Source organism: Curcuma longa, chromosome 13, assembly GCF_044706935.1.
Source record: "Curcuma longa cultivar G26 ecotype Majalengka, Jawa Barat chromosome 13, ITB_CL_G26_1.1, whole genome shotgun sequence".
Classification (NCBI taxonomy): Eukaryota; Viridiplantae; Streptophyta; class Magnoliopsida; order Zingiberales; family Zingiberaceae; genus Curcuma; species Curcuma longa.
In genome coordinates, this window is record NC_133873.1 from 7,201,511 (window position 1) to 7,224,746 (window position 23,236).

General features: G+C 35.8%; 2 protein-coding genes across 2 annotated transcripts; one reads left to right on the plus strand and one right to left on the minus strand.

Moving 5' to 3' along the window:
- Positions 1-2,085: 2,085 nt before the first annotated feature.
- LOC141844051 (diacylglycerol O-acyltransferase 1-2-like) lies at positions 2,086-15,425 on the minus strand. The gene is made up of 16 exons (XM_074732042.1): positions 15,032-15,425; positions 13,331-13,411; positions 12,878-12,951; positions 12,732-12,807; positions 11,521-11,588; positions 10,055-10,178; positions 9,239-9,337; positions 8,519-8,620; positions 8,309-8,445; positions 7,289-7,370; positions 7,128-7,148; positions 6,686-6,748; positions 4,541-4,588; positions 3,862-3,924; positions 2,869-2,922; positions 2,086-2,714 (listed from the first exon to the last, which is right to left on the minus strand). The coding sequence occupies exons 1-16, from the start codon at positions 15,380-15,382 to the stop codon at positions 2,613-2,615; spliced, it is 1,545 nt and encodes a 514-aa protein (XP_074588143.1). The 5' UTR covers positions 15,383-15,425; the 3' UTR covers positions 2,086-2,612.
- A 2,676-nt stretch (positions 15,426-18,101) lies between these two features.
- LOC141844343 (uncharacterized) lies at positions 18,102-22,348 on the plus strand. The gene is made up of 3 exons (XM_074732383.1): positions 18,102-18,449; positions 21,403-21,564; positions 21,874-22,348. The coding sequence occupies exons 1-3, from the start codon at positions 18,171-18,173 to the stop codon at positions 22,231-22,233; spliced, it is 801 nt and encodes a 266-aa protein (XP_074588484.1). The 5' UTR covers positions 18,102-18,170; the 3' UTR covers positions 22,234-22,348.
- Positions 22,349-23,236: the final 888 nt, after the last annotated feature.

Genomic DNA, 23,236 nt, shown 5'->3' on the forward strand with positions numbered 1-23,236 from the left:
TCGGTTTCGAGTCTGATCTAGTCGAATAACATGAGTAGGTCTAACCGCATTCAACTCAGATAAAACAGATTGAATTTAATTGGTTGAGTTTTGATCAAACTTGGAAGGAGTGATTTTGTGAAGATTGACTTTCTTATTCTCTCAAAAAATTTTAGAACTTGGATGAAATTGTTATTTTTTATAATTTTAATAAAATAATGAATAGTAAATATAAAAAAATTAAAATACTGTTTTATTGACATTTTTAAAAATTGTAAATTAGAAATATTTATATTGGTTTATGTACAAATATGATTTTTCTTAATAAAATTGTATTGATGAAAAATCAAAAGAACATCTCGAATTTAATGAATGGTCGAATGGATGTGTCTTTTGTAAAAATAATTAAATGGGTAATTCATCATAATTTTTATTTTGAAAATATTTTTATTTTTAATATTGATGTAGTAATTAATCGTAAAAATATTTTACATGTTGTAGCAATTAGTAAAATATTTTCATGTAAAAAATATGATTGAACGCTCATTTGATAATTTTTATAAAAAAAACACTCATTTGACGATTCATTAAAAACCTCCTTAATTTTATTTTTATTATTAATTAGGGCAAGGCTAAATTTTTTCATATATATAAAGTATTCAACTTATACAGACTAAATTTGAGATGAACATTCCGATTTCATATTTCATCCATCAAATAAATAAAAAAAAAAATAAGAGATAACTCATTCTAACATCACTAATTATTCAAAATGTTGTATATTTAAACTCTAATTATTTAAAAATATCTTATTTTTTACCATCACACCCTTTCCCGTTAGCTTGTCAAGTTAATTTTCTACAGCAAAAGATAAAATTCATCGTCTCAATGATTTCACATGATCAGCACGATCATATATGAAAAGGTAAATTAAGAAATTACAATTACCACAACGAAGGAAGTTGATTCTTAGATCAAATATGTAATTTGATCAATGAACACATTGATTTAACCAATAAAATCAGATTTCGATTTAATTTTTTTCTTTAATATTTATGATTATAATTGTCCAAAGCTTTTCTGATTTAATTTCTAGTTTAGATTTTAACAACTCTTCTCATCCAACGCTTTTTTTATATATAACTATAATTATTCATGTTGTTTTCATTAAATAGCTGTTGAAAATGTCCAAATAGCATTTTTTTTCCCTAAAATATCAAAAAATAAATAAAAAAAAAACACATCTTCTCCTACTTGTTCCATCATAAATATTATCAAATCGACCACCCTCATTTGGCCATTGAAAAAAAAAATCTAAATAATCACTATCAAAGCTACTACATATAAAAACTGAATGATATTGACCTAGACTTTTTAGTCATTTTAATCAAGAGGTGGTATCGTCCATTGAAGGGACAGATCAAATTAGAAATCAAGACAAATATAATCCATCCCGACTAGGTCAAGCGAGCTTACATATCCACATTTCAACAAAAGTATCGTTTCCTAATAACTTCTACACGAACAACCCCATGACCATCTATAAAGAGATAAATCAAAAAATTGCAATTGATCATTACGGAAGAGGACATTGTCTCGACTTTGTCAAGATTCGACCTTATCCACTTCAACAAATCTGTCCTGTAATAACCAACTCAACCATACCCTGAGAACTACATGCCCACATTACACCCACATAAAGTCACTAATTACTAGCGAGATCAGCAAAATAGATTAACAAACTTTCTCTCATGTAGTGTTTTTAAAAACCTAAACCGGATCAGTCAGTTTAATTTAGTTGACTTGCAAATCACATGCTAATGTGGTTGTTTGCTCATAGTAGTTGACTCAGTAATTGAAGGGTTCAGAAAGGTACCTTGGCATATGCAAACCACCTGGAGAAAGCTTGTTCTGGTGGAAACAGCAGATTAATTTGAAACTGCAAAAGCAAACCAAAACAAAACTACTCACTTTTTTTTAGTAATTTAGGTGTCCGGATTTCACCCGACTAGTTCACCTGCCGGGTAAATCCGGCCACAGCTGAGGGATTGCTTTACCTGGACCTTCATATACCTTAAACCCTAAAAGTCTGGTATTGCAGGTTCTTGGAGTTTGAGAGAGGCCTAAAAGTCTTAACAGCTGATGTAGAAATAAGTTTCTGTTCTCTGGATGTGGAATTATGTATAACCAACACAAATGGTAGAGATTTGTGATCTGTTGTTGTGGATGTGCAAGATGAGGAGTACAAGCACTATGGCGGTTCGCAGCCGCCTATCTAGTTGGAAATGCAAGTGTGGCTCCTCCACTTTTCATGATCCAACATACCATGTGAAAGAGAAACCAAATGATGGGTTGTGTGGTTTATGGATCTAGGAAAGGCATGTAGTTTGATTCCATGCTTAGGAGGATTTTAAAGTCAAACCTTTTTTAGTTGAATCATTCATCCACAACATATAGAGTGCGAATGCAAATTCTTTGGTAACCCCTTCGACGAAGATCTCCAGAGGTGGTGGTCTTCTTCACTGTAGGATAGACCTTATAGAACGAGCTCGGATCAGTAAGCTGGTCCGACAGGCAAGTGTATGATGTATTTGCATCCTTTACATCTTAAAATGGTCTACATGGTAGAGTGATCAATCCTTCATCTTCCTGTTCATCACATCATGGTAGTACAAGAGTATACACATTGGTTGTCCGAGAATGCAGAAGAAAAACCAAAAGATCATGTTCCCGACCTGGACGGAGTAACATAGTTAAGAGTTGATCAGTATTGGATCATCTCATTCTTTGCAATAAAAAAAAAAGTAGTAAAAAAGGAAAAAATTGATGAAGGTTTTCTTCTAATATCATAAAGGAGAGAGAGATTAGTTATGCTGAAAGTAAGCATACCATGGTATTTCTGAATTTATTCTGGAGGTAGTTTGTCAGGATGACCAATGGAATCTGTCGAGACAAACAGAGCATTCAGGCTCGATGAGGATCCGATCCATCTTCGTGTAACATGTATGATATGCATATAATTTTTTGGAATAAATGATAACATAGCATCTTCGATGTTTTCTGTTCGATATCGATATCATATAGAATAAGTTATATCGTAATGACTCATGACTGAGACAAGTTATCCTCTAGTACCCGTACCGTGTGATGGAAGGTATGCTTTCTTACATGAACAAAGGATAACTAAATCCAAAACAATTGAAAGCAAAAATGAGGATTTCGACACATTGGATCCTGGTCAACCAACAAATTGATCGACTACGCCTCACGATGTGCTATATGCTCAACTACACCAAAAAAAACTTTGCATAGGGTATGAAGATATCTTCTAGTACAAACCAATTGCTGAAATTGATGAGAAGGAATGACGTATGTGACATAGCAACAATGTTAATTGAGGCATTGACGGATAATAAACCATCAAAAAGATGATTTTGAATATTGCCTTAGTCAACCATCCTGTCTAATTGGCAATCGAAAAAGGTTTTTTGTTTTGAAAAGGACCGTTAAGAATATGAAGCCTAATATTATAATTGTTACTTGTACACTTTGTAGCCAAGTATTCATGTTTGAATCACATAATATTAACTGATGTGGAAAATCGAAAGATATTGAAGGATCTTCCAGACCATGCATGAATCATGATATAGTCTAATGAGACTGTCACAGTTCGTCTCTTTCTTTTTCTCCTCGTCTTAATAGGGTAGAGATTCACCTTTGAACCTAAAGGGGCAAGTGCCGATTTTTACCCACCGTTCAATTTGGGCAACTAACCATGCCTATTTTAGTCACATATGATATACCAAACTACTAGACAATTATAAAAAGCAATTAGGAGTGAAGCAAGTTTGAGAAGTTTAGATTGATAGTACCGACATATACCTGCAACAATATCCCTAAAAATGCCCACAACTTGAATATGTGGCACGGAACGGCAACGCACAGCTGTGAACATGGAATTGTTATAGAACATGATTAGGAAGGTGGAGGAGATGACAGAAACTGATGCCTAATGTTAGAATATATCGCATGGAACAGTAATAATCATGAATTTTGTGAAGCAGATAATGAGTGAGGGAAAAAAAAGAAGCTAATCAAATTTGAAACTTTGAGACACATAGTTATAGACAAAATTAAGATCACCATTTAAAAAAAAACAAAGTAGGATTAAAAAGGAATGTGAGAGAATTAACAGAATAACAGAAAGCTAGCTTAAACACAATTATTGAGAGAAATAAACTAAAGACCAACATGCAAATCCATTTTGACTTACTATATGATGACTCATTCAGAGTACCAAATTCTGCCTATTGATCTTAGCATGGTCGATCCAATTTTCATCTATCCTACATGCCATGAATTGTCAACCCCTAGTATCATGAAAACCTGAACTAAGGTTGCAACAAACTAGAAAAAATGGTCACCAACTCACCATTACACAAAGTTGAAACGTTCCTTTGATAGGATGTTCCACAGTTGACAGTAAAACATGATATCCAGAAACAACTTCTAAAGCAGAAATGCACATGTCAACACGTAGCAATGTTCATAAATAGAATACCTCATGGAATATGGCAGAAACAAAGAAGGAAATCAAAATAGCAACTCCCTGCAATAAAATATTAAGAAAAGATAAGAAAACCAATAGCTGCAAAGGGCTTGAGGCCCCAAGAAAATATTTTGTAATTCACAGATCGTAAAACATAAAACACTATAGTAAAGAGAAGATGTTGTTCTAAATATTATATATTCAGTCTCTGTTACAATTCCTTTACAAGGTATGAGTTAGTCATGCACAGTGTAGATTTGATATTTCTGTCATCTGGCATTTCTGGACGAAATACAATCTAACATCCTTATTGCAGGGAGTATTTATTATCTGTTTCTTCATTGAAGAACTACTTGAAAGAAATAAAGGAACAGTAATAGAGAACAAGGAGGGCAAAAGTTACTCAAAGGTGGGCTCATATTACTAATGATAAGCACACTTTTCTTAAGGATGCATATTGAAGAATTTGGGGAAAGTAGATGTATTGTATATATTCATAAGACAACCATTAGAAGCTATATATAAAAGACAAATGACACAACACTAAAGCTGAAATACCAATGTGAGAGACTATACCAACTCAACCAATAACCCTATCAATACTAAAAAACTCGATATCTTTAACACTCCCCTTTAAAGTAGAGCATAGATAATTAACATATTGAGAAAGAGAGAGATGATAAAGAGACAAAGGATGAAGTGAAACCAGAATACAGAGGGATCTCAGGAACTAATCTTTAGAGTGCATTTTTCCCTAAATCGACAATGGCATCAATGCGTAATAAATAGATGGAAAAAAGCAATGAATCTCTCAATGGTCCTGGAGGAAAGTTGGATAACAAAATTTGACCATTAGCTAAATGTAGCAAAATGAGTATAGGACATTTTCTGTATTGAGATCTTCACTAGATATTAGGTGGCGGATATGCAGCACATAAATAAGATAGAATAGGATGTGCTACAAGAAGGAACCAAATGAGAAAAAAAATAGTGTGTGCTATAAGTAGCTAAAGGAAGACAAATGCCCAAGGACTCCCCTTTGACACAAAAAAAGAAGAATAGAGGTTGCATTTGCATGGTTAGCAAGAGGAAGAGGTAGATTTACGGCAGATATGGAAAAGAAAATATCAAGAAGCAACTTAACAAAGATGGACACAAGGGCCACAAGAACGAGGAGCAACTTAAGGAAGGATTCCTTTCTAGTTGTGTTTCCTAAGCCAATTCAATGCATGTGAACCTGAATAGTATGCACCCCATTCCTTCATTTGATGCAAACCTTGGAAAGATATGAGTATGGGCTTCAAGTAAGTAAGCCATTCCTTCACCAATCAGCATCGCTAGTGGGCATGAGCTCTGAAAATTAGGAATGGATGGTGGGTGTCAGCATGATGTGATTCTAACACCAGGTCCTTCCACGTGCGTGAGTTGCTGGGATCCTTGAGTCGTGTGCAGGAGAGCTGATGATGGTGAATCAGATCCAAGCTTTCACATGTTGGAGCTGCTAGCAAAGAGGTGGTGGCCCATGCAAAAGTTCACAATGGAAGACTCGCTAGAGCAATAGATGCAAGTAGCACGCAGGTGGCTCATGTAGATGTTCATAATGATTCGCTGGAGCAGCAGATACGAGTAGCACGCAGGTTGAGGACGTCCATGAACTGGTTCGAGGGAAATCAGGTGGAGCAGGCAAATTTCTTATGGAGAGATGGGAATCACAGCTAGAGATGAAGATGGATCGACAGGAGGTTACAGCAAGAGAGGAAGATGGATTGGATGAATGGAGGTCATAAGGTTGGCCTCCCCCTAAGGGGATCTAAATTCTAAAGGGCTCTGATACTGTAAGAAAATTAGAGAAAGAAAATATTGTATTGCATGATAAGGGATAATTATATGTATAACGTAAAGACCCTAAACCTACAATAGCGAGAAGAGACAAACACCACCATAAAACCCTATTAGTACTCTAAACCCAAAACTTATAAAACATATGATGTAAATTCAGGTCTTGTATTAGACTAATAAGAAAAGCATAAGCAAACGATTCAAAAAAAAAAAAAAAAAGCATTTGGTGAAATTTCTACGGGATTTCTAAATGTTAAACAAGCTTAAATATAACAAATAGGCATGGATATCATATTTAGCAAAGACTAGAAACATTACCTTTGGCATGCCATTTCGCAAGCAAGGAAAGTACACATGGCGTATCATCCATTTATGGACAGGCTGTAAGAGACAAAATGCATGATCTAGAAAACATTTCCCTATAAAGTCTTATGATAATCATACTTAAGGGAAGGGGAAAAAAAAGCAATACAAAAACAAGAATTCTTAGAGCACACTATAAAGTAGAATATGCAATGGCAACAGCAATAATCTCAAACTTGCATTGTGTGAACCTTCATGTGTGTGACTTTAAAGAAAAACCTCAAAATGTGCCACAATAAAATGAAGAGCAATTAACACTCTTGAAATGCAAAACAATGCTCATCTAACATGAATTGTGAACTACCAAGAACCAACATAGGATCAAAGAATTTTATATAAAATAGTGTCCCTCTCAGTCATCATGCATAGACTTAGGGAGATCAAGCAAAGAATATACCATGTTCCACATTCTCCAATACTGGTGAAAGCCCGACAAAGTCATGCACAAAAAAGAAGAAACCAGTCAAAAATTGCCAATACTAATTTACTTCTATTGTCTAAAAAGGACTGAACCACTTGAAAAAAAAAAAAGGATGACCCTCTTTAACTTTCTCCTACCTCTTCAACTGTTTTAGCATTCCACCAATCTTTGTAAAACTCACGATCACCAAATCGAAGGAGCTCAGCCAGAATATTTAACCTGAAAAAAGAAGAAAATTCTTTAGTTCTTGATATTCATCTTTTGTCGAAGTATTTGGTGGAAAATAAATAAATAAAAATGGTGCTCTTTAATTTCATAACCATCAAAAAGGTGCCACTACTTTATTATTATCATATTCCACCACCTCTAATATGTGCATCAGTTGCCTCTCCCTCTTTATCCTGATATATTCAAAAGTGAACAATTTCACTGCTGCCAGTTTGAGGTAAAGATCTTTCAAATTAAAAGTGAACAATTTCTTTTCACTTTTACCAGTTTGAGGTAAAATTATTTCTAATTTCAATGAAAATGTATGCTAATGCTCACATTCCAAATTGTTTGATTCATAGATGGAGTTAGGAAATGTTTTGTTTCAAATTAACAAAAATGAGCAATTTCATTGAAAATGTTTAACTTCTGTTAGTCTGATAAATTCAGATGTACATGGAAATGTTGCTTGTTTAATTAAGGTGTTTAAAGCTACAGGAGAATTAGAATGAATTTTACCTCAAACCTGCAAAAGTGACCAGCTTTGTTCATTTTTCAGATAAAATAAGTATAATGGACATTCATGAGGCACATTTTTCATAAAAATCAAAATGGAGCATCCATTGTACCCTTTTGATTTTTTACTTTCTGGTGCATATAATTACAAATATTCTTTATTGTAAAAGACAACTTTATGAATGAATTTGCCAAAAACTTAAAATAGACATTCTCTTACTGGTATTCAATCAATTATTAAACAGTAAAACAGGTGGAACCTAATGAAATGACAACATTTTCACAAAGAATAATTTTTTCCATCTTTTCCATTTCTTCAATTTGATTTGTTCCTTGCTAGACTCTTCTTCTTGGAAATCAAAAAATGGTAGTATTTCATGACACTTAAAACCAACTCCTAGTATCACTTAGATGAACTAATGTCAATGACTTACCATAGATGGAAAAATCCATAAAACATACAAAGCCACACATATAAACTTGGAATTGACAACTTCAAGACTCTCTCAATGGCAGAAAGAAAATTCACTTTTAAGGGGTGTTGAGAATTCTTGACAAGTGGATTTATGTACTGCAAAAGAGAAAGAAAAAAGTCAAGTGATAGCAAGATTAGCAACCTGGATCAGGATAAAATGGGTACTTACTTGTTCAATGATAAAGCCCATCAAACCTGTACAAATCACCCACTTAATAAGCTGACGCATCACCCAACTCTTTCTGATGGACATGGTACGAGGGTAGCTTTGCTGCACAATATGAGAATCATATAAAACATCAACATAAAAATTATTTCAACAAAAAGATTCCACCGGGATGGAGGAGCAAAAGTAAATGAAACTAAGCAAGTAAAGAGAAAATCATAAGCAGTAGAATCCATGAAAAAACGCACAAGGAAATCCTTTTAAGTTGTATACGTTGAAGAATCAACCAAAGCAGGACAGCTACTCTAAACTATATGCTGAAACTAATTAATTATGCAGGTATTGTCATCATTAGGAAGCAAAGCAGAATGTTTTCATATTGCATGATATCAGCATTTACTGCAAACTGAGACCATTACTCCAACTCTCAAGATGAAAACTTGTTTATCTAAAATTTGAGAGGGGGGAAATGCAACACGCTTGAAATTTGTATGCTTGAAATTTGTAAGGCAAAAGAATTTGTTTTTGTACTTCCCATAACCAGAAAAGATTTTTTGAATCAGTCAATCACTAGTATGAATCCCTTTTCTGGGTGTGCATTTTTATCACATGCATCCGGTTCTTGAAGCAAGGTATTTTGAAACGTGAAAAGTTGAAATTATATTGCACCACAAAGGGAAATTAATTCTTCGGCATTCATTAATGAATGGCCAATAAAAATACCTGGTAGCAAAGTGTTGGAGCAACCATAAAATATACTATCTGTTTCAAGCTAACACCTTCCTCAACATTAAGACTTGAAAAATTAGAAGACACACCCTCCTAAAGATAAAGAGACAAATTATCAGAAGAATAGCAAAAATGTTAACTAGTCAAGCCAAAATTTCATCACGCACAAGCAATTAAAAGAAGTTACAAGTTGAAAAAAGAGAAAATCACTGAGTTTTCCCTCTTCAGAAGTGAAAAGAAACTGTATAAAACAGTGCCTCTATACAGATTAGACAAACTTCACCACCCATAAAAGCAAGACTTCATAAAAAAAACATCCACATTGTAAAAGAAGCAAATGAAAGAAAAACTAAAAAGGTTGCACCTCGATCCAATAAATCTACAGCATTGATTGGTCCAATTGAGGCTTCAGAAGTCAGATACCAACCCAATTCCTAATATAAGGTATACATCAAATTATTCGCCCTTAAGCTCTCAATAGTGCCATATATGTCTAAAATCCCACTAAATGTTTTTGGTGTATTACTAAAAAAACACTGGTGATGCCAACTGTGCACCAAATCAACGGTTGTTTTTTATGAGAATAACCAAAGCTATCAAGGCACCAATATGCATCATCATTCTCAAATCAAGTTCTCAATCAGGATCATAATTCAATGTTTCAGGCATTGTTTTTACAAGAACAAAGTAGATACTGACACTTGATAACATAATTCAAAATCAGATGCAATTTAAAATAAAAGCATTATCATGATAGCTCAACAACTGAATTTCCTAGTTGCCGTTTTAAGTTTAAAAAAGATAGATTACCTTATCAACTGATCTAGATAGCATCCGTATATCATAATTTGTATGTGCATAAGACACAAGCTTCAACCATACAATACTGGTGATGAACATTAACAAGAAGCCAGATAAAACTGCAGAATCACACCTGAAAACACATTTGCTTCAGTAACTTAAAAAGCATTTGATGGAGAACTTCATACAATAAAATTGGGCAGAATTATATGATTATTTAATCTACAACAATGAATCTAATGGCAAATTTCTGAAATTTTTCCAGAACATAAATTTGTCCACAATCTAAAGAGAACAAGTCAGTATTTATGAAATGTCTTTATAAGACAAGAATATGTCTGAACATTATTTAAGAATTATACATCAGAACCTACTGGAAGCATGAGGTTGTAAGTTATATTGAAGAAACATCAGGAAATTTTGATTTCAATTTTCAACAATAAGATTAGCTTGCCAATTATATTCAATGTGTAGAAGAAACATTGAGCATGCATTCTTATCATAAATTAGATTTGCCACACCTTTTTTGGGAATAGCTAACCTCAAGAATGTTTCGTCCCATAGAAGAGAACCAGTAGTCTATTAAGTATTGATGACACAGATTAGAATAAGATTCAAATTTTAAATTTTGAATTCAAAATTGAGTTGTTTGGTAATAATTCAAGTTGTTTAGCAATAAATTCTGGATCTAAGAAAATAACACTCCTTACAACATATCCAAATGGAGAGAAGACCTATGTAGCAAATTAAACCATCTAAATGATGCAATCCATCTTTCGCAGCAAAATATCCCCAATGTATTTGACCAAACCAATTTGCACTCAACTATTAGGAATTAATTAAATTAGAGACAAAAAAACTGGAAATGAGGTTAAAAACTTCTACTTCTCCTTCATGGCATAATATACCTTCTATGTCTGTAAAAAGGCTATCAGTCACCATTATAATTAAAGGTTAGTTTCATTATCCTTTACATCATTGTCAGCCTTAATGAATATCGGACCTCCTGAGTAGAGTTTTCTGGTGAGAAAATCCTATTATGTTACTTCCTCCTTGCATCAAGTGGTTACAGAGTGGGATTCAAATATTTTGATGGCGAATCATGGGACAGGTATCTATCTCCCGTTTAGGCTTTGGCATCGAGCAATCCTATTCTAACATTTTTGTTCTACATCATAAGCATTATGGCATTTGTAATGTCATTGTCATAATGCAGTTGACTACCCATTTGATGACTAAAAAAAATATAATGATTATGTTTTGTTTGGATAATATATGTGTAAAAGAAAATCAGGATAATTATATTTTGAGCATGTTATCCGTAGTCCAAGAGAAATTTCAGTTAGAATTGTGTAGATTGTAGAATGCCTAAAAAGAAAATCAGGATCTATCGACTTTATACTGCAGCCATTGAAAATGAATTGCAACCCTAAGTAATCACTAAACAAGAAACATCATGACTAGAGAACACTTACCTAAGAATTACATAAACCGGATAGACAATGGCTGATGTTGTAATCATCAGATGAAGAGTGATCACTAGCTGCATATAATCAAAGTTGATAAGTGGCACAAAACTATGCGAAGGAATGCATAATAAACAACCAGATGGAAGCTAGTGGAGAAAAGAACTTTAAAAAGTCCAACGAAAAGCAGAGAGAAGCATCAAAGAATTAGAACCTACAATACACAAAGCTACTGATCTTGGACCTAGACTACAAAAAAACTATTGTTGCATATACAAGTCCCATGTGGTATCTATGTTATGCAAATGAACACTGTCAAAAACTATTAATGCGTTATACAAGTCCCACGTGGTATCACCCAAATGAGCACTGTCAAATATGGACCTGTTTTCACCAAAACATATAAAAAAATTATTTTATCCTCGATCAGAACTCAAGTGCATAGGATTTGTCAATGCCTAAACCACCGATCATGGAAATTGCATCCTTCAACCTGCGTGCCTTGTTTGACACTCTAAAGTTGCAGATATTAAGCCTCCAATGTAAGATGAAACTTCACTTTCCTATAATCATGTGGTCATGAATCATATAGAAGTATAATTTAACCCACACTGCCCAAGTAATCTATTGCTTAGTTGGCTCCATTGTCCAAGTTACTAAGAAGGAAATTAGATGAAAATAGTGTGGCATTGGACTTTCACGATTAGAATTTGCATCCATATCTATATAGTATTGTTATTGCTTATTACTTCGTGAAGAAAGTGGCCTACAAAGACCAGAGCATAGAAGCATATAAAAAGGGTCTTGGAGATTAAATACTGCCATGTGCAAATGACTGAAAGTTCAGTACTCCAAAAGTTCTCATGCAATACAACTAAGATGTCATAAGTTCATAACACAGCATGACAAAAAACACATTAGTATGCTATGCGTAGACAAGAAAATCTAGATTATTCCATGCAATCTACTACTATAATTAATCAAATTTGTAGGGCAATGTAAACCATATAACTTAGAGGAAATAATACAATGCAAACTTTTGTACGTGAACAGTAGCTGTTGATGCTAACAGGCAGTTGTTGATGCTAATAAAATGGGGACTTGTCTGAATTGATTTCCTGGCTCAAAATTACACCACAGAAACTTTGGTTTCTAAAGAATCTAGTAGTTGATGCCAATAAAAAATGGTTAAGATATAAGTAGATTAAGAACCTACTTACTGGTCCAGAAATAAACTTCCTCCATGCCAGCTTTTCAACCAAGAACGCACCAAGAGGAAAAAGAGCTAGTGTAAGGCTGGCAACATGCATATGTCAGGTAGAATGCACAATTGTGCTAGGAATTAGAGGCATCATACAAAATTTACCAGCACATCACAAGTGGCCAATCTCTCAATGATTTGGAACTGAACCAAAACCCAGCCCTTATAAGTAGACCATACTGCAAAAGACAACAACATCAAGTTATCTATATATTACTCCTGCACATTGTGCTAGCATTTGTACAGCAAATTGACGAAGACAAACAACAAGATTGTGATTGTAAATATCACCATAGACCAATGGCCAACACAGGTGGTGATGCCAGTGGAATTGTCATGGTGGCAAGTGGATTCTCTCCCAGTATTAAGGTCAGGAGTCATTTGGGTTGTGATAGTGCAAGTATTCACACAAAAAAACGAACACAAACAACAAGATCAAAGTTGTAAATATCAATCTATTTCATTATTGTGAATTTTACAGCCAGTCGAAGACTGACAGGAGAGGGGAGCAATTTACTTTTCAGTTCAAATTTGGAAAAGGAACAAGAATGAACCAACCTTCATCAAGTTTTCGATGATGAGCCTCCCATTGACTGCAATCAGCACTACTATACACAGGTTAAGAAGACCAGCATGGCTCTAACATAAGAAAGAAGTTTGAATGAAACAACAAAAAGGATAACAAATTAAAAAAAAAAAACATCAAACTGCTAGAAAGTAACAGAACCTATGTCCAGATCCAGAAATTTTAGTGTAAAAGCAATTCAACTTACTAACAAGATGAGAAAGCATGCCAATTATGCAATATAAGTGTTGGGGCTATTTACAACTCATTCCCATTGAAGAATGCTGATAACAGGACTGACTTTGATATTGAAATTAAAAGTAAACTAGGAGGATTAGAGTGATCAGACCATAAAGTAAAACATCATAAGGCTGAACTGGATAGGTAATACGTTATACAGACTCTGGATTTGGATATTCTTTATGTTACCCAGCAAGGAAGAAAGATGTAATAGTTACCAAAATTTCTTGATCATGCCATTTCAACTACAGCTATTGAAATAACTGACATGAGCTAAAAGAGAGTAACTAAGTTTCCTAAATTGATGTTACAAGGAACTGGCTAAAAAGTTATTTCCTGGATATATCCCAACAAAAGACCAATAGAAGACTGCATGTCTGTTTCTTGTAGTACATGTTTTACTATTAGTTTCTGTTCATAAATACCGGTATATAGCATGCAATACTTTGTTAAAATCTATTGTTATTTGGACTAGCAAGAATAGAGATAGAAAAGGTCAAAGTGCAACAGTAAGGAGTTTGAGATGAAAGATTTGGAAGCAGCAAAGAAGATACTTGGCATGGAGATTTTTGAGAGATAGAAAAGTTGGTATATTGTATCTAAGTCAAAAAGCATATATTGCGAAAGTTCTTTGCAACTTCAATATGCAGAATGTCAAGCCTGTTAGTACTCCATTAGCAACTTCTTTCATCTGCTTTCTCTCCACAATCTGATGATGAGATTGATTAGATGTCATGAGTTTAATTCCTAGTGCAGTGGGATCTCTCGTGTACAGTATAGTTTGTTCACGTCTAAATTTATCATAAACGGCCAATGCAATTAGTATATATATGAAAAATCCAGATAAGGAAAATTAGAGAGAAGTTCAACAAATTTTCAAACATTTGTGTGGGCTGAATTCAGGCTATCACTGATACTTGTAAGGAAGGCATTTAGTTGAATTCATTATTTGGTGAACTCAATGAAGACTTGAAAATTATCAAGTTTTATCTTAAGCCACAGTATTATTTCCCTGCTAAAAATCAAATGTTTCATGAGAGATGTTCTGTACAAATGTGGTAAACTTGTTGTGCGCAAAATCATTGATAACATGAGCTCATATGCGGTATACTGTCAACAACATAACATATCAGCTGCTAGTTTTTTTTTTTTTGAAACCTTGCATGTGAGCTACACATAATGAATTATGCTAGATAATCAACTCGAGAGAAAAAAAAAAGTGAATAAATAAATTGAAGGTAATGAACGAGACAAATGAGAGCGGGTCTACACCGGCTGGTCATCCAAACTCAAGAATCTAGACAAATTAGTTCGTACAGTGTATGCTTCAATTGCATGCAATCAACTATAAAATTAAGGAAAAAAAATTACTCAACCGAGACATCTTGTGTTTTAGACTTTGTCGGACGCTGCCACCGACTTCATGGCAGAGAAATCCACAAATGGTTGCATACCTGCTTGAAGATGGAATCGGAGCTTAGAGCGCTCTCCTTGATTCTTCGGTGCGCTGGAGCCGATGCCCGGTACGAGAACGTGGCTGGTACCCCTCCGCCGTTTTCGTGACCCTCGCTCCTCCCAACTCCCTCCGCGTGCTCTTTGCCCTGAGAATCCATCGGCCCCATCTCCTCCTCGTCCTCTCGTTCATCCCCTCCTCCGACCCGGTGGCTCACGTCCCCATCGGAGCTGCTGTCGACGCTGGATTCCCCTGAGCTCGTCTTCACGGGGGCGTCTGGCTCGGCTTCGATGGCGGAGGAATGTCGCCGGCGAAGGAGGGTGGAGAATCGCGTCGTAGATCGGCCGGACATCGTCGGCGGATGGTAGGATTAGCTTCCTCGCACACGGCGCCGCTCTGGCAGTGCCGGAAGGCAGAGGCCATTAGCTTCGCCTAGGGCCCAATTTTAGTGGGGCCCATGATTTTTTAATAATTTAAAGTTATTTTTATTTATTTTTTAAAGAAAATATTCATTTTCCATCTTAAATTATTTTAATTTTATTTCTTTTATATTATTTTATAATCATTATAAAAAAATACATGCCCTCACCAATCCATCGAGCCCTTGCCCACTTTAGTAAATCTGTTCTATAATAATCAACTCAACTATGCTCTGAAAACTGAATCACACCTAGCACGACACAATAATAATCGTGTCATTCATGTCGCGCACGCGACATAATGGTGTGGTGTCAAACCTAAGCTGATCTATATTATGAGTTGAATCTAACAAGGTAAATAAAAGAATAAAAATAAGAAGGTGTCCTTTATTATTATTTTCATGATGTTCCTTTTAAAAAAAAAATCAAAATAGCGGCCAATAAATTTTCATCCTGAAAAAAATTTATTTTAATATTGTTATAGTAATTATGATCGTAACAGTATAATATAAAATAAAATTATTTTATTTTAATTAAAATTATTATATATAAAATTCTATTGTATCAGAATATTTTTTACTGATTTAATTTAAATTAGTTGAACTTAATCAAAATGGAGTCAATTCTATTGTTGCAGTTATGGATCAATTGTTCATAATAGTTATTAACAATAATAATGACATAAGTTGTGCAATGGAGTTGATTGTTGAAGTATTTGTAATAAGTTGAAGTAATTTTAATTAAATTTAAATAATTATATTAATAAAAAATATTTTAATATAACTGTTTCGGTTAATACATCATGGAAAATCAAGCTATCTGCCAACAAACTGCTGATGTGTACGCTCCTCAAAGATAATCACCCAAAGAAATGAAGAAATATGAAAAGTATTTAAAAAGAGAGTTAGAATGGCATGGGGTGAATCCTAACATACTACTCCGACGCTCAAGTTAGGGTTTAGCTTGAGGAATGAGTTTAAAAGTTTGAGGGAATTGAAATTGATGTGTGCACACTTGTGCTCATGGGTATAGAGTTGTTAATATTGAATTGTTAATATCCGCTTAATTGCTCCCGAGATATGATTGAGTTGGTTACTGTGGGGTTGACTTGTTGTAGTGAACAAGAGTCAAATTTAATAAAATCGAGGCAACCTTTCTCGTAGTGGTCAACTGCAGCATCCCGATTTACTTTCTCACAGATGGTTGTGGGATTGACTATGTGAGACTGATAGAGTGACAAATTCCACCTTTTATTATAGTTAATATCCGTTTAAGAAATATTCTGATATATTTACTTTATTCTTCGGGTGAAACAATCCGTTTATGAAATATTTCAAAATACTTTTCTAATTTTAAAGATGAATCGACTTTATGATTTTATCCTGTATAATACGTGGAGATAACATATTTCTACCACTTTAATAATAATATTTTATATATAATAATATTGATTAAGTTAATTGATTTATTTTAATAAGTTGTAGTAGCTATATCTTTTTTTTCAAAAAGGTGAAATCTGCCACCCCAGCGGCCCCACACGGTCAGTCCCACGACCATATGTGAAGAGGTAAACCGAGAAACTGCAGTTGGTCATGACGGAGGAGGATATTACTCAACTTCGTCGAGATTCGAACTCTTGTCCTCTTCTGCAAGTCTACTCGTCGTAACCAACTCAACTATGCCCCGGGGGCAAACTGTATTGGATAAATTTTTTATAGTGATCGACCCTACCGTCGAAACGGTCCCATATCAGAAAGCCCCCTAAGAGATTTTTTAAAGTACGGTACCACTATGTTGATAAGAGCCTACTGTCGAAACAACACCTCAGTTAATAAATACATGTTGGATTTTTTAAAGGTACCGGTACTACTATGTTGATAAGAGCCTACTGTCGAAACAACACCTCAGTCAACAAATACAATGTTGCTAAGATGACTTGAATCGAAACAGCACCTCAGTCAACAAATACATGTTGGATTTTTTAAAGGTACCGATACCACTATGTTGATAAGAGTCTACTGTCGAAACAGCACCTCAGTCAACAAATATATGTTGCTAAGATGACTTGAATCGAAACAGCACCTCAGTCAATAAATATATGTTACTAAGAAGACTCGAACCTGGAACCTCAGATAACACATGTTTCCATACTTACCTCTTAAGATAAGTCACTTCGACTAAATTGTAATAAGTATTTAGATGATTTTAATCAAAGTTATAAATATTTTAATGTAATAATGTAATAAGTATTGTTAAATTGAAACATATATTTGAGTGTTGTTTTAATATTTTTTAAAAAAGAGACTTTTTTTATATAAATAATAATAAAGATGTTTTTTTATATTAAAAGATAACTTCTCAAATGGCACCCTTGGATTTGGAAATTTTCCCAAAGGCAGTTTTATATTTTCCAAATGCAGCATTCTTTCTTAAAATACCCTTCTTATTAAAAAAATTTAAAAAAATAAAAAATAAGTCGATAGATAGATTTCGGTAAAGTTTGAAACTTTGGCGGGTGTCATATGCAAATTTGATACTGTTATTGGATCCGGATCCCAATCAGAGGATCCAATACCCAATAACATTTCGGATTCAGATCCGTATATCCGGTGACTCCGGTCTCTGCTGGGTTGTCCTCTGTCTCCGGTACTCGATGGTGAACTTCTAGGGTTACGCGCTGGATCAGCGTCTCGCGATCGAAGGCGATCAAGGGCGACGCGAATGGAGGCCTCGCCGCTGGCTGCTGCTGCTCCTTCTCGCTCCGCCTCCGCGCTCTCTCCCCCTCCTCGGTATACCCTGACGCCGTGCCGGTACTACAGTGAAGACGTGCTTTTCTGCGTGGACGTGGACGTGGAGTCCAAGACCGAGATGGCGAAGGGGCGCTCCATCACACGCCTCGACGCCATCAAGCAGGCCATCTGCCTCTTCATCCACGCCAAGCACACCATGAATCCCGATCACCGCTTCGCCCTCTCCATCCTCACGCAGTCCGTCTCCTGGGTTTGTCCTCCCCTTCTTTACCATCTTAGCTTTCTCCTCTCATTTTCTGTATGTGATTTACTATCAGTTGTGTTAGCTCATTAGGGTCTTCTGATTTCCATATGGTTGCTTGATTCAACTTGGGTACTTCCTTTTTTTTTGGCTAGGCAAGTGGAGTAACTGATGAAATAGCACGGAAAATTTTGCCATAGTGATACTTTTCTAAATTTATCATTTGAGCTATTTACTGCTAGATTAAGCCTTTAGTAATTCACCTGTTCAAAATTCTAACATGATACTGGAGCAAGGTTATGTTTTGAGATCTTCAAGGTTAGTCACTTGGCATTTTCCAGATCATTTTTGTGTTTTTTTTCATGATATTTTTCTGCTCATGATTTCTTGTAATTCATTGCACGGTTCAAGCCTGATCCACTTGACAAGTTGACAGTGGACCTCTCTTTGGAAGATTAGTCGCAAACCTATTATTAATACCTCGTTCTAGTTCAAAAAAGCATTAGGAGTTGCCCCAGGAATGAAGAATTATTGTAATACAGGACAATCACAAACTTTATTGTCGAATAGTAGGCACTGGTAAAGTCTCTATCAGTTTCCTTAAAGTAAATCCCCGTCTCCTATTTCTGGTTGTAATGACATTACTGTTGGGTCCAAAAGGATGTCCGTATCTCCACAATGATATGATATTGTCCACTTTGGGCGTAAGCCCTCATGGTTTTGCTCTTGGGCTCTACCCAAAAGGGCTCATACCAATGGAGATACTTTTCATCCTTTTTAATCCCATGATCTTTCCCATGTGTTTTAGATGTGAGACTATGTTTGCACTCTTTGCAACCCAACAATCTCCCCCTCAAATAAAGGACCACTGGAAGCTCCCCTATCATTTCTCATGGTCCGGCTGTCATTTCTCATGGTCCGGCTGTCATGTCCCTCATGGTCCGGTTGCCATGTCCCTCATGGTCCGAGCCTCCCCTACTTCCTTTTTTTTTTCCGAGGGTTCCCATATGGTTAGATCTAGATCATGGCTCTTCCGGCGGTTAGTCCGGTGAAGAGCGACCTCGCTCTGATACCACTTGTTGGGTCCAAAAGGATGTCCGTATCTCCACAATGGTATGATATTGTCCACTTTGGGCCTAAGCCCTCATGGTTTTGCTCTTGGACTTTACTCAAAAGGTCTCATATCAATGGAGATACTTTTCATCCTTTTTAAACCCATGATCTTTCCCATGTGTTTTAGATGTGGGACTATGTTTGCACTCTTTGCAACCTAACAATTACTTCCAGCAAGACAGAATAAAAACCTTTTTGACATTGCCTTTTTTGGACTGCTTGTGAGATTATGGTCTTCCATAGGATTAGTATGCTGGTGCTATATTCATTGTCTTTTCCACAAAATTCTTAAAGTAATAAAATTGTTTATTTTCTCATTGAATTTCTGGATTATGGATATATGCCCTTCCCACCTAGGCCAACCCCACATAGATCTGGAGCCTTGTCCATGAGGATTGCCTTTTTCTTCACTGCAGAACCTGATTTTGGGATCTATAGAAGTTTTAGATTTTTTAATATTCTTAATAGTGAATGAAGTACCTAAATTGAAGTATGATCGGCAATCTAGTTTGTTCATTTGGATATGGAACCTATTATTTATATATTTCTCTACAACAGAATAATGAGTTATTTGAAGAAAAAAATAATGTTATATGAACGATTGTTTTTAAAGGCATAGCAATTGATAAACCTCAGAATACAACAATGAATAGATGATCAAAGTTCTCTTCTCCTAGAGCCTGTCTACTTCGGCAGAAGCTGCAGAAGGCATGACAGAATGGATCATAAGGAATTGGGTTTCCACTGTTGATTTCGAGGAACTACACAATGGAATAGATCTGATGGATAGTCTATTGAAGTTGAAATTGTGAATGCATAGCAGAGGGAAGAGAAAGGCATGCCAAAGCAACACTAATGCTGAAAGTACCATTGTGAATGCCCCACCCCGCATGCCTCCTTGGCTGGGAAGCAGTATTGGAGAGCAAGGTGAGGCATCTTGTCATGGACTTGAGTGGAAGTGTTTTGGATTCAGCAAGAGACCATGATGGGGATCGCAGTGGAAGATGGGCTGATTTATTTATTCTTATGGTTGATGAGTTCACTGTTATGGCAAGTCAGAGACCATCATGAAGATTCCACAGCATCAATGATGAGGTTGAAATTGAAAGGGATGAGCATGCTGTAGTGGAAGGAGAGGTCAGTCATTGTGCGCAAAGTAGGCTCACCATGGCAGAGTGGACTGTGGTGGGTGTTGACGACAGTAGTGCAGGGTTAAAACAGTCTTTCCCTGGCAAACCTCTTCTCCGTTGAAACCGCCTCCTCCTCCCACTCATGACCTTCCTCTCCTCCTCCCACCCATGACTTCCTCATGACCTTTCTCTTCCATCTTCCTCCCTCCAAGTAAACATAGTCATAGGATTTTGACACTATAATCTATTTCTTCGTTTTCTTCTGATCTATTAAAGACGTCAGACAAAGCATTAAATATCCTTCTACGTTTTGCCAATAAAGCAGCATCAATAAGTTCAGTCATATATGACTTGGCACACAATCAAGTGTGAGACTTAGGCAAATATATTTTACCCAAAAAGTGTGTAGCACAGCTTCTCATATATACCATGTCGCTTTGTTTCTCAATTGTTGCTAAGTGGTAATTGTTAGCTGATTGTATGATTGTTGTATTAGGTTATAGTTTACATTATATTGAAGAATAACAGTTATTAAAGTTGATTGCTGAGAACTCTTCTCTTGCCTGGTGTTTAAATGTGATACCTGGTTAAATGCAACACAATGGTGGATAAGTTACACGGTAGTATTATCATCATCGTCAATTAAGTGTGACCCAATTACTATTTACTTTTTCTTTGTATTAGTGGCATCAAGTGCTGATAGCTGTTATGTTTTGAAGCTTAGGAAGGATTTTAGCAATGAGGTTGATTTGCTGTTGCCGGCAGTTTGGTCCCTTACTGCAGCAGATACATCATATGGGCTTGCTGATATTACACAGCTTTTTCGCATAGCAACCCATGAAGCCAAAAAATCCCGCGCCCAGAGTCGTCTCTTCAGAGTGGTAAATTTGATCTCTCAATGCTTTACATTTGTATATAGCTTGCCGTATAATATGCATTATAATTTCCATTTTTTTGTCAATAATGGTAGTTATTTGAATGCCTCTTTCTTCTTTGGTACTAGTTAGAATTCAATGGATTTGTCATTGAAATCTGTGGCTCAACTGCTTTACCTCTTGCTCTATTACGAAATCATTTATCTTCTTGTCATAGCTTGTTTCATCTAAATCTAAATCACTAATGTTATCGTCTTCCTATCGAGCTCTCCGAATCTGAACTTCATGCCTAAGGTATAATCGTCTTGCTTTCAGATACTCATTTACTGCAGATCATCAGTTTGCCCGCAGCATCAATGGCCTGTTAGCCAGAAACTTTTCACCATGGATGTCATCTATCTCCACGACAAGCCTAGCACAGAGAACTGCCCCCAGAAAGTTTACGACGCCTTAGTCGACGCCCTCGAACATGTAAGCGAATACGAAGGCTTCATCTTCGAGAGCGGGCAGAGCTTTTCCCGCGTCGTGCTGAAGCAAATGTGCATGCTTCTGTCTCATCCACAGCAAAGGTGCCTGCAAGATGATATCGACTTCCCCAAGTCTCTGGTAAGGAAGTCACCAGCCCCAGGCGATGCTACTGCGACCGAAGAGGGCACACACATCCCCATCCAGTAGAGACTTGTTCATGACTAAAATGAATGCACATTTGTTGGGTTCATGGCTAAAATGACAATTGTTGATTGGGTTTAGTGAAGTTCTGGTCGAAAAGGTTGTTCGGTTCACTGATGAATCCATACCAAACCTGTGACAAGAGGCTATCTCAACATCGTCATCCCTTTAGCTTGTCATCCCTTTAGCTCGGAGAGGAAGGAGGTCTTGAAATGGAGTAGACTTTCACAAAACACAATACGTCCCTCGTTGAATTTAATCATACTTCATTGGGTGTTCAACCATATCCAAAGGTATGGAGATCTATATATTTCACAATTCTAAGTACTTAATCATAATCTGATCAATCCTTTTTCTAATTCAAATCCACCCAGCTTATATGTGTTTTATACTTTTCCATCCAAATAAAATATAATCTTGCATCAGTCAAGATTCGATCCACTTCATCAGTATTCTTCTGCAAAAAAAAAAAAAAAAATCAGTTACCCAGCAGTTTTATACGATGAGGAGGTAAATCGAAAAGTTGCAATTGGTCATGACGGAGGAGTACATTGTCTCGGTTTCATTGAAATTTGAACCTTTGCTCATTTTTGTAATTCTACTCCGTTGTAACCAACTCAACTATATATTGCATTAGTACTCTTTTACAAAAAGGTGGAATCTGTCACCTTTGTGGTCTAAACTGCAGTTGGTCACGACGGAGGAAGGTATTGTTCGACTTTGCCAAGATTCGAACTCTTGTCCTCTTTTGCAAGTCTGCTCTGTCGCAACCAACTCAGCTATGCTTTGGGGGGGCTAAAATTGTATTGGATAAACTTTTTATAGTGACCAGCCTTACCACCGAAACGATCTCATATCAGAAAACCCCCTAAGAGATTTTTTGGAGGCATAATACCACTATGTTGATAAGAATCTATTGCTAAAACAATACCTCAGTCAACAGTTACATGTTGCTAGGAGGACTCAAACTCGGAACCTCAGACAATACATGTCTCCATGCTTATCATTT